This window comes from Telmatherina bonti (assembly GCF_933228915.1).
Source record: "Telmatherina bonti genome assembly, chromosome: 5".
In the NCBI taxonomy this organism is placed as follows: Eukaryota; Metazoa; Chordata; class Actinopteri; order Atheriniformes; family Telmatherinidae; genus Telmatherina; species Telmatherina bonti.
Window position 1 is genome coordinate 6218044 of NC_136623.1, and position 12737 is coordinate 6230780.

The window sequence follows — 12737 nt, forward strand, 5'->3', positions numbered from 1 at the left end:
GTGGGCGCCATGTTGGAGTGGATGTGTTGGGAAAATAAAACTTTTTTTATTTGGGGTTGTGTGAAGTGCTTGCGAGGAGTCGGTGTCTTGTCTGCAGACAGCAGTCAGAGAGCTCTCAGGTTGGAGAAGCAGCAGCGTTAACGCTTCTTCCAGCTTCATTTGTTCAAACTGCTGTGAAACTTGAGGTTTTTGGATGGATAGTAAATAAGTTCTGACTATGTCTCCTACAGATAAGATATAAACATGGACTAGACAACTTTGTCTCATCAGATCAGAGTGATATGATTCAGCTGAGATGGATGGTTATAAACCCAAAGAGCTGCAGATTCAGACCCTCAAATCTTAACCTGCACTTCCAGGCACTAATGTTTTTACGAGAGTGCCACCTGCTGGATGATGAAACTACACCCACCAGCTCAACATCCCACTGAAAACCACGTTTTTGTCCGAGTTTCACATTTCAGACTTTCTTAGAAGTTAAAAGTGAAAGTTGTCTTTCACCCAAAGAAAATCTGAAGATCAATACTTCTGATTCGGATTAAGTTAAAACATCCTATTTAAAGTTTTATTTTACACCAATACTAAACATTTGGAATGTCTAATACCACGATTTGCCAACCAGGTTGTGTTTCTGCCAGCGTTTATCTGTCTTTATGCAAAATATCCTCACAAAAGTGACCCTTCACTGGGGTCTAAAAATGTGTTCCTTAAACTTTATTGCACAGAAATACATTTATTTTGGAAACGTTTATATGCAATATTCACGTGTGTGATTAAAAGTTTGTAAAACTAATAACAGAAAACATCCACTCCTCAGTTTTGTTGTGAGAATTTTAAACAAAAACTGAACCACTGAATTATTGGTTGATCATCAGGAAAATCTGCAGAGAAAATAAAGTTAATTACTTGTTAAAGTAAAAAAAATCATTCAGTCATTTTCCTAACCGCTTAATCCAATTCAGGGTTGAAGGGAAGCTGGAGCCTATCCCAGCAGTCTTTGGGTGAAAGGCAGGGTACACCCTGGACACACAGAGACAAACAACCACTCACACTCACTCCTCTATAGTAACCAGTTAGCCTAACATGCATGTCTTTGGACGGTGGGAGGAAGCCGGAGAACCCGGAGAGAACCCACGCATACACGGGGAGAACATGCAAACTCCACACAGAAAGGCCACTGAACCAGCAACCTTCTTGCTGTGAGGCCACAGTCCTAACCACTACGCCATCTTGCAGCCGCTTAAATTTTTTTAAAATAAATAAATAAAATAAAATAAATGTAAGTAGTGAGATATATACGTGTATATATTATATATTTACATTTAAATAGTTTTATTTCATAGTAATTTCCTGTTCGCAGTGTGGTCCACTAGATGGCAGTGACGAGCCTCCAGTTTGTTTAGCAGCTGCCAAAACAAGAAGAAGAAGAAGAAGAAGAAGAAGAAGCGGAAGAAGACGATGAAGAAGAAGACGTGTGTTGGTTTGACATCCCAGAAGTAAAACAGTAAAATGCCTTCTGTTGGGCGCATGAGGATTTTCGTGAGGGATCCACAAGCTGCTGCAGCTGAGGAGGAAACATTCACGGAGTCTCAGTAAACAGACGTAAAGCGCGTGTAAGACGTGGGTCGCGAGCGCAAACAGCTAGGAACCACCTGCCGACCAGACACCATGCGACACAGAAAAGGTGTGTAACTCTTTAGAAATCATGTGAATGAGAGGAAATCTGTCTCTAAATCAATTATCTGCGTCGATGCAAGCTGTAGTTAGTTTTTCCGACAGGATTTAAACGCCGCATCCAGAATGAAATCCAAAACTGATCAATAAGTTTAGAAATCTGACATCCAGACCAGCGAATAAAAGACATAAAATGATCCACTAGATTTCTGATGGGATCATTCAAATTAAATATTTAAAAAAAAAAAAAAATAAAAAAAAATACACGAAACAAATGAATAAAAACAAACAAATGCGACACAGAAACACGATGACGTCAGGCAGTTATTGCGTCATCACGGTTTCTGGTGGACTTCTGGGTTTGCAGTTTTATTCTGGACCATTTTCCCTCCTTGTTTCGTAGATCGATCATTCTCTGGTCTGATCAGGTAAATCTGTCCGTAAATACACAAAAGGTGCGCAAACACTGCGGACACACGGGCGGTTCCGTGATGGCGCAGTCAGCCTCCGCAGACTCCGAGATGGACATTTAAAATACGCAGAGCTGGGTTTTCCATCAGTTCTCTCATGCAATATTAACATTTCCCCTCTGGGTTGCAGTAAAAACCATCTGGCTGCAGGGAAAGAGAAAGAAGCGCAGTTGACGACAGCCGTGAACGCATCACCTGCTCTGATACGCCACATTTAATGAGAAAAACAGACATATTCAGTCTCCGTCAGTTTTTCCAGGTTTAGAAACGATGTTGTGGAGATAAATTCATAGAAAAATAAATTCCGAGCAACATCCATGACTGTTTTTACTGCAATGGAGAAAATGTCACGCATCCCTGTGGTTCCATGAAGCTAAAAAAAAAAAAAGACTAAATGTTGGAATATTTATGTGCAAAAAATGGATGTGTGTTTTAGATAATCCCCAGTTCTTCACTGAAAATCAGAATGTCTGGATGTTGTTAAGGAAAAAGTTATTTTTCAGACTTTAAATGCTTGAATTTTAGTAAGAAACAGGAACTAGTGTCACTTGAAGTTGTGAAGTTGTGTGTTTAGTTGACACGTTAAGTCGAACATTTTTCTCTTCGTATTAAATCCGCTGCTGCTTGCTGTCTTCACATTCCACACATTTCCACACCCTCCAGATTTCAGCATTTAGTTGGTTTTTCCTGGATTCCACGCATCTGGCTGCTCAGATAAACCTGAGCTGTAATTAAAGCAGCAAACCTCCAGGAAACAACGCGCACCGTTGTCCTGATGACACATGAAGCTTGACCAGAAACGATTAATGAGTTAAACTCCAGTGAAACAGCTTATTAGCCAACATGAGTTCGATATCTACCTTCCTACGGTGGGATGTGCTGCAGCTGATGTCCATAACAATGACGAAGCACAGACTCCTGTTATGTTTGTCAAAAATCCTGTTTGATTTTTTCCTTTAACCTTTTAACTCCGGCCTCCTGCCAGTAGGGGGCGCTGCAGCTCATCAGCGTCTCAGTGGACGGCTGTTAAACCTGATTGTCTAAGGATCCCAGTGGTGTAGTCCAGGGTATACGCAGGTATATGGAGTATATCCACTTCTTTTTCAGTCAGTATTAAGTAAACCCACTTCTAAGCTCCATGTGATGCTGCTGTTAGAGTTACAAACATCCCTACACATGTAGCTACGTCGTCCAGCAGCAAAGCTAAGGTTACCAGTATGCTATACTGGTGCAGCTACGGTTACCAGTATGCTATACTGGTGCAGCTACGGTTACCAGTATGCTATACTGGTGCAGTTAGTCAACAGCTGCATTAACTTCAGCCTAAACATAGACATAATGAAGCTATATGTGTATATGTCTGTGCCTGTCTCTCACCCGTGTGCCAGTACTGGTTTAGTCATTTCATAACTCTTCCTTCCTGAAACCGAAGAGCAGGAATTATGTGACAATGAGCAAATATACTGATTGATTTTTTTAAGTAGACTAAATTGAGTCTTACCTGTCACTTTTTCTGAAACAGCATTTTTCTGAGCTACTTTTCTGTTTTTAAAACAAGGACAAAAAATTGAGTATGCCCACTTCTTGTAGACCACTACACCACTGGTACATCCTGACCAGGTTTGCGCCGAGAAACCTCAAAACCAGAAGTTTTAGTTCAGCTCATTCTGGTCTCCAACAGGTCTGACCTGTAAAATACCAGTATAATAACAAGTAAATCATTTGTTTTGTTTGTACAAGGATGTAAAAGTACTTTACCACAATGTTTATATTTAGGAAACTATTTCGGAAACTCTACTTATAGAAAATATTATGAACAACCCAAAATATCTGAAGAAAAATGATAGAATTTCAACAATATTTTGCCTCATTAACATCATTCATTCATTCATTCATTTTCTGAACCGCTTAATTCAATTCAGGGTCGCGGGGAAGCTGGAACCTATCCCAGCTGGCTTTGGGCGACAGGCAGGGTACACCCTGGACAGCTCGCCAGTCCATCGCAGCTAATTAACATCATTTTAAATAATTTATTCGAATATTTAATTTTATTTTTTATGTCTGAAAATATAAATCATTTATTGACACTAAAATACCTTAATATTTTGATATAAATTATTATATTATTTTATGTACTTGATTTTTACATACATACATACATCCATACATACATCCATATATATATATAAAAATCAAGTACATAAAATAATGTAACAATTTATATTAAAAAATGAAGATATTTTAGTGTCTCATATATATATCCATCCATCCATCCATCTTCTGCCGCTTATCCGAGGTCGGGTCGCGGGGGCAGCAGCCTAAGCAGGGAAGCCCAGACTTCCCTCTCCCCAGCCACATTTGCCAACTCTGCGGGGGGATCCCGAGGCGTTCCCAGGCCAGCCGAGAGATGTAATCCCTCCAGCGTGTCCTGGGTCTTCCCCGGGGTCTCCTCCCCGAGGGACGTGCCTGGAACACCTCACCAGGGAGGCGTCCAGGAGGCATCCTGACCAGATGCCCGAGCCACCTCAACTGGTTCCTCTCGATGCGAAGGAGCAGCGGCTCTACTCTGAGCCCCTCCCGGATGACTGAGCTCCTCACCCTATCTCTAAGGGAGAGCCCGGCCACCCTGCGGAGGAAACCCATTTCAGCCGCCTGTATACGAGATCTCCTTCTTTCGGTCACGACCCACAGCTCATGACCATAGGTGAGGGTAGGAACGTAGATCGACTGGTAAATCGAGAGCTTCGCCTTCTGGCTCAGCTCCTTCTTCACCACGACAGACCGGCGCAGAGCCTGCATTACTGCAGACGCCGCACCGATCCGTCTGTCGATCTCACGCTCCATCCTTCCCTCACTCGTGAACAAGACCCCGAGATATTTAAACTCCTCCACTTGAGGCAGGACCTGACTCCCGACCCGGAGAGGGCAATCCACCCTATTCCGGCTGAGGACCATGGTCTCAGATTTTGAGGTGCTGATTCTCATCCCAGCCGCTTCACACTCGGCCGCGAATCGCTCAAGCGAGAGCTGGAGATCACGACCAGATGAAGCCAACAGGACCACGTCATCCGCAAAAAGCAGGGACCCAATCCTGAGGCCACCAAGTCGGATCCCCTCAACCCCTTGGCTGCGCCTAGAAATTCTGTCCATATAAGTTATGAACAGAATCGGTGATAAAGGGCAGCCTTGGCGGAGTCCAACCCTCACCGGAAACGAATCCGACTTACTACCGGCAATGCGGACCAAGCTCTGACACCTGTCGTACAGGGACCGGACAGCTCGTACAAGGGGGTCCGGTACCCCATACTCCCGGAGTACCCCCCACAGGAGACCCCGGGGGACACGGTCGAATGCCTTCTCCAGGTCCCCAAAGCACATGTAGACTGGTTGGGCAAACTCCCATGCCCCCTCCAGGACCCCAGAGAGGGTATAGAGCTGGTCCACTGTTCCGCGACCAGGACGAAAACCACACTGCTCCTCCTCAATCCGGGATTCGACTATCTGGAGGACCCTCCTCTCCAGGACCCCTGAATAGACCTTACCAGGGAGGCTGAGGAGTGTGATTCCCCTGTAATTGGAACACACCCTCCGGTCCCACTTCTTAAAAAGGGGGACCACCACCCCAGTCTGCCAATCCAGCGGTACTGCCCCCGATGTCCACGCGATGCTGCAGAGTCGTGTCAGCCAGGACAGCCCCACAGCATCCAGAGCCTTAAGGAACTCCGGGCGGATCTCATCCACCCCCGGGGCCTTGCCGCCAAGGAGCTTTTTGACCACCTCAGCGACTTCAGCCCCAGAGATAGGAGAGTCCACCCCTGAGTCCACCAGCTCTGCTCCCTCATGGGAAGCCGTGTTGGTAGGATTGAGGAGGTCTTCGAAGTATTCCCTCCACCGACCCACAACTTCCCGAGTTGAGGTCAGCAGCTCCCCATCTCCACTGTACACAGTATTGATGGAGCACTGCTTCCCCCCCCTGAGCCGCCGGATGGTGGACCAGAATCTCCTCGAAGCCGTCCGGAAGTCTTTCTCCATGGCCTCGCCGAACTCCTCCCATGCCCGAGTTTTTGCCTCGGCAACGGCCGAAGCCGCATGCCGCTTAGCCCGTCGGTACCCATCAGCTGCCTCCAGAGTCCCACAGGCCAAGAAGGCCCGATAGGACTCCTTCTTCAGCTTGACAGCATCCCTCACTGCTGGTGTCCACCAACGAGTCCTGGGATTACCGCCACGACAGGCACCAACGACCTTGCAGCCACAGCTCCGGCCGGCCGCCTCAGCAATAGAGGCACGGAACACAGCCCATTCGGACTCAATGTCCCCCGCCTCACCCGGGACATGTTCGAAGCTCTGCTGAAGGTGGGAGTTGAAGCTCGCTCTGACAGGGGACTCAGCCAGACGTTCCCAGCAGACCCTCACAACACGTTTGGGCCTGCCAGCTCTGACCGACTTCCTCCCCCACCATCTGAGCCAACTCACCACCAGGTGGTGATCAGTTGACAGCTCCGCCCCCCTCTTCACCCGAGTGTCCAAGGCATGTGGCCGCAGGTCCGACGATACGACTACAAAGTCGATCATTGAACTGCGGCCCAGGGAATCCTGATGCCAGGTGTACATATGGACACTCTTATGCTGGAACATGGTGTTCGTTATAGACAATCCATGACGAGCACAGAAGTCCAATAACAAAACACCATTTGGGTTCAGAGGGGGGGGACCATGCCTCCCAATCACTCCCCTCCAGGTCTCACTGTCATTGCCCACGTGAGCATTGAAGTCCCCCAGCAGAACAATGGAGTCCCCAGAAGGAGCACCCTCCAGCACTCCCTCCAAGGACCCCAGAAAGGGTGGGTACTCTGAACTGCTGTTCGGCGCATAAGCACAGACAACAGTCAGGACCCGTCCCCCCACCCGGAGGCGGAGGGAAACTACCCTTTCATCCACCGGGGTAAACCCCAACGTGCAGGCACCAAGCTGGGGGCTGATGAGAATGCCCACACCTGCTCGGCGCCTCTCACCATGAGCAACTCCAGAGTGGAAGAAGGTCCAGCCCCTCTCGAGGGTACTGGTTCCAGAGCCCAAGCCATGCGTCGAGGTGAGTCCAACTATATCTAGTCGGAACCGCTCAACCTCGCGCACAAGCTCAGTCTCCTTCCCCACCAGAGAGGTGACGTTCCACGTCCCTAGAGCCAGCTTCTGCAGCCGGGGATCGGACCGCCAGGGTCCCCGCCCCTTGCTGCCGCCCAGCTCACATTGCACCCGACCCCTACGGCTCCTCCCGCAGATGGTGAGCCCACGGGAGGTGGGGCCCATGTAACCCTTTCGGGCTGAGCCCGACCGGGCCCCATAGGCGAAGGCCCGGCCACCAGACGCTCGCTCTCGTACCCCGCCTCCAGGCCTGGCTCCAGAGGGGGGTCCCGGTAACCCGCGTCCGGGCAAGGGAACATTTATGCCCAGGTTTGTCATCGTCATAGGGGTCTATGAGCCGTGCTTGGTCTGGTCCCTCCCCTAGACACCTGTTTGCCATGGGTGACCCTACCAGGGACATAAAGCCCCCGACAATATAAATATATATATATATATATATATAAAAATTTTAAAAAAAAAATTAAAAAAATTAAAAAAAAAAAAAAAAAAAATATATATATATATATATATATATATATATATATATATATATATATTTTATATACGCACACACACTTATTTACACGTGTGTTGAATCTGTAAAACCAGTAAACATTTAATACCAGGTATCTGGAAGTGAAAACTCAAGTGTTTTTACTTGATGATCAGAATAACTTTTCCACATCTAGAAGTTGTTTTAAATGTACCTAAGTGTACTATGTAATAAAAATGTACATACGCGTGCTATGTAATAAAAATGTACCTACGCGTGCTATGTAATAAAAATGTACCTACGCGTGCTATGTAATAAAAATGTACCTACGCGTGCTATGTAATAAAAATGTACCTACGCGTGCTATGTAATAAAAATGTACCTACGTGTGCTATGTAATAAAAATGTACCCACGTGTGCTATGTAATAAAAATGTACCTACGCGTGCTATGTAATAAAAATGTACCTACGCGTGCTATGTAATAACCCTGCCTGGACAACGCTGATGTCTGACGTTTAACCTCGGTTAACACTGTCCACATCAGGAGTTGGAGGGGAGAAATGGAGACTCCAGGCAGAAGAGTGTGTGGTGGGAATTTTACCCAGAACAGTAAAAGTTCAGATTCCTTCATGCAAACAGTTTGTATGATGAGAAGCGCGGCGTGTTTAGGACGAGTTCCAGAAGCAGATGCGAGCTCTGCAGACGTAGCGGTTCTCGTTCACGTCTCCACTTGCGTTGTTTGTCTTTCCTGTGCTGCATCTTTGTTACTTCGTCCTGTGATTCGTCGTACAGAAGACTTTTTAAACCCATGTTGACTCCTTCTCATCATGACTGCTGGTAAATTATTCCCACCACAAACTGAAACCTGCTCTGAACTGTATAAACATTTCAGCACATTTTATTTTGGTTTTATTTACTACTTCCTCAGTGCATCAGTAACTTTTATTGTTGTTTTTTTGTTGTTTATTTCCCCAGACCTTGCTCATGTTCCCAACACGGAGCTTTTCTCAGATCAGCAGGATAGAAACTCCAGTTGTGACCATAAGGAATCACAACTTCCACATATTAAAGAAGAACTGGAGGATATCTGCATCGCTCAGGACCTGGAACCACGTGTACTGAAGCAGGAGTTCAATATCGTCATGGTAACAAATGAGAGCGTGAATGACAGCGAACCGGAACCTGAGAGCCGAGACCAGGAGGAATCTGGCAGGAATGACAGTAACAATGCAGAAAAGTCCTCCATGAGGGAGAGTTGGCGTCCCGCTGACGCAGGTAAAAACTGCATCATGTGACGTTTGTGGAAAAATAAGTCAAAGTCCAAACTGAAGGCACATTACAGAGTCCACGCAGGTGAGCCGGGTCAGTCCACGCAGGTGAGCCGGGTCAGTCCACGCAGGTGAGCCGGGTCGGTCCACGCGGCTCAGAGTAGAGCCACTCCTCCACATCCAGAGGAGGGGGTTCAGGCTCAGTCAGGATGCCTCCTGGACTCCTCCCTGGGGAGGTGATCCGGGCACGTTCCTTCCTGAAAGAGACCCGGGGAAGACCCAGGACATACTGGAGTGATTACATCTCTTAGCCTACATGGCCAAAATTAGGTTCTTTTAGTGGAGAAAATGTCAAATTCCCATTTTTAAAATGAAATCTATTAACTTTGATTTTATGGATTGGTGTGATATAAATTAGGATGGTAGTGTTACAGATCTGTTAGTTTTGACAGTCTTGGTAAAAAATACCAGTTTTATCTGATGGATCTGGGTTATGTTCCCCCCCCCCCCCCCCCCAATTATCTGGCGACCCCCTATAGTCATCTTACAATCTTATAATCTTATCTTACATCTTATAATCATGTGGGGCCCCAGCAGTTGGAGAAGCGCTGCACTAGGCTAATGATACACTTTTGTTCAGCTAGCAGCCTCCTATAAACATAAAACTAAGAAAGCAAGGATCTTTTAGTTACCTTAAAGAGCTCATGTCTCATTTTAGCATTTTCATATGAGGACTTCACGGTGGCTTTTTATCCCACTGTATGTCCTTCCTTCAAAAAATCTTTTTGGCATATGGAATAGATTTAGTAGGATGGGTTTTTAAATATTGCAGACATAACATTTTTCATCATGGAACTTTTTTTTTTAAAATCTTTCCAGACCTATCAAAGCAACAGATCAACAAAAATGAGGTTCTTTTAGACCACCATCTCAGTGAAAAGGAAACTAGCTGCAGTTTGGACCAGAAGAAACTACAGTCTTCACATGTTAAAGAAGAACTGAATGATTCCTGCAAAAGTCAAGACCTTGATCAGCCTGCACTGAAGCAGGAATACAATATTGTCATGGTGACATATGAAGGAAGTGACCACAGTGAACCAGAACCTGCATGCCAAGATCAGGAAGAACACAGCAGAAGCCCCAGTTGTGCTACGGACATTTCCCCCATTTCAGTGGGTTGGTGTAATGCAGACGCAAGTGAAAAGTCTCTACAGTGTGGCTTCTGTGAAAAAGTATACAAGTCCAAGTCCAAACTGAAGGCCCATTACAGAGTCCACACAGGTGAAAAGCCATATTCTTGCAAAACGTGTGAGAAAAGATTTTCCAGCTCCTCTGCATTGTATAATCACATAAACACGCACACAGGTGAGAGACCATACTTCTGTGAAATGTGTGGGAAAGCTTTCAGAGTTAATGAAAAGCTATTGATCCATATGAGAACCCATACAGGTGAAAGACCATATTCTTGTAAGATGTGCGGGAAAAGTTTTACACAAAATGGAAATTTAACTGTTCACATGAGAATTCACACAGGTGAGCGGCCGTATCCTTGTGAAACATGTGGTAAACGTTTCAGTAATAACGGAGATTTGCTGCGTCACATATCAACCCACACTGGTGAAAGACCTTATACTTGTAAAACCTGCGGGAAACGTTTCACTCAAAACGGCAGTTTGACTGCTCACATGAGAACCCACACGGGGGAGCGGCCTTATCTTTGTGAAACATGTGGAAAACGCTTCTGTCACAACAGGGACTTGTTGATCCACAAAACGACTCAACACAGATGAGCTGTAGTCCTGAAATATCTGTGGTAAAAATATCATTCATGTTGTTGAGACATGTTTAAAAAAAAAATCAGAATTAAAGCCTTGAGAATAAATGTCTTAAGCTTTCCAACAACAGGGCACATTTATGATGGTGGAAGAAAGAATCTCCATGTCTTAAGATGGTCTTCAACCATAGACTGTATATAAAAAGATGGGCGGAGCCTCTGTGACGTCACCTGTAGGTTTCTGAAGAGCTGAATTGAAGTTCATTGGGCGGTTCCTACCATCACCATCTTGACAGCGTCACCTGCGTCGTCTCTTCAGGAAAATACAAATATGGGCAAAGAGGCGGAGCTGAGAGGGGGGCTGTGAGCGTCATGGTGGATGATTCACATAGAGCGAACTTCGGGCTTTCTGCAGCTAAGAGCTAACCAAGCTAACCCGGAGATGACAGGAGCTAACCAGCTAACAGAGTTAGCAAGTTAGTTAATTTCTGTGATTCCTTGGATGGAGCAATGGCGCCATCTAGCAGACACCCTTGGACAGGTTGAGATATGCATTTCAGGCTGATTAAATACACCGTGATTAACATTATATGCTGTTGTTATTAACGACTCTGACTCAAAGTAAGAACTTGTGTGGAAATGATTTGAAATGTCTTGTACCTGTTAACAAACCTTTTCCCCTTTTGACAGCAGCAAAACTGTTTTAAGGTTCATGTTTATAAGGATCATTCATACTTCTTCTCATCTATAAACGGAATTTATAGACATGTTTTGAGGTTGGAAAAATGTTAAGTTTAATTCCCAAGAACTTAGTATTTTGACCAAACCTTCAGACCCCATGTCCTGACCCCTGCGCTCTGATTGGAAAATCTGAAGTCTGCCCCAGAGCACCGGCAAATTTAACTGCAGATCTTCCCGGAACTTCCTCTCTTGTTTTGTTTTTCCGCCTCTTGTTTTTTCCGCTCTTCTCTTGTTTTTCTTGCCCTTGTTTTTTCGTCTCTCTTGATTTTCCTCTTGTTCTTTTTTTGTTTTCTCTTCGTTTGATGTTTGCTTTAGTCGTGTTTTTGTCCGTCTGGCGCCGTGTTCGTTTTTATCAAGTAAACTCGCTCGCTCGACTGCTTAATACCAGAAAACTCATCCAATTCTGGCTGAACAATTTTTGCTTCTGACACACCATCGAAGCTGCTCTCCCTGCCCACAAAGACTGTGACCAGTAACGCACGTACGACCCGAAAGTTACTGCTCCAGCTGATCCCAGGACTTTGCCGGCACCCGCGACCTGTGGATTCTAATCAGTTGGGTTCAGCTTCAGATGTCGAACCAGGCGGTTCCAGGTGAGCTCCCGACTTCTGCAGAGTATCAGGACAACCACTGAATCCTTGCCCACTTGACCCAAGGTTCGGGTTCTCGACCACCAAGGCGCTGAAGTAAGGCCGACCCATTATTCCACTGTCTCCAATCCAGCTGGTGTCTTAGTAAGCAGAAGCTGCCCTTTTTAAATCCACTCCCCTGGTAGTCTACCCTGACATATTTAGTTAACTTCATTAGACTTGGCATCTTTCCAACCTTCCTAGTTGTGTAAGTTATGTAAGCTGCTTACATACTTTAACTTTAATCATTTTATTTTACATTTCTGTGGTTGGCTCGGCTCGAGCTTCCATACTCTCTCTGTTGCTCGCTCTCTCACTCTCCCTCTCTCTCATCTTGGCAAATCAGTATTTGATGCTTGCTGACGCTATTTCTGGTTTACATTATTAGTTTCATTTGTGCCTGATGATTTTAACCGGTGTGGGTTTTAATAAAGTATGTTATATTGTAAGAAGTCGTGGTAGCGTGATCTTTAAGGAAGTGATTTGTTCCCTCTGAGGAGAACTTACTGTAAGCGTGCTTTGAAACTGATGGTTATCTGTTATTAGACAAATGTAATTGTCATATT

The 12737-nt window shown here is 45.4% G+C and overlaps 1 protein-coding gene across 1 annotated transcript; it reads left to right on the plus strand.

Moving 5' to 3' along the window:
- The first annotated feature begins 1457 nt into the window (after nucleotides 1–1457).
- LOC306755600 (uncharacterized protein) lies at nucleotides 1458–12569 on the plus strand. Its single transcript, XM_079240041.1, has 3 exons — nucleotides 1458–1684; nucleotides 8735–9034; nucleotides 9907–12569. The coding sequence occupies exons 1-3, from the start codon at nucleotides 1669–1671 to the stop codon at nucleotides 10815–10817; spliced, it is 1227 nt and encodes a 408-aa protein (XP_079096167.1). The 5' UTR covers nucleotides 1458–1668; the 3' UTR covers nucleotides 10818–12569.
- Nucleotides 12570–12737: the final 168 nt, after the last annotated feature.

Coding starts and splice junctions, on each gene's coding strand:
- LOC306755600 (XM_079240041.1), top strand. Junction 9,035..9,906: donor TTGGCGTCCCGCTGACGCAG/GTAAAAACTGCA, acceptor AAATCTTTCCAG/ACCTATCAAAGCAACAGATC.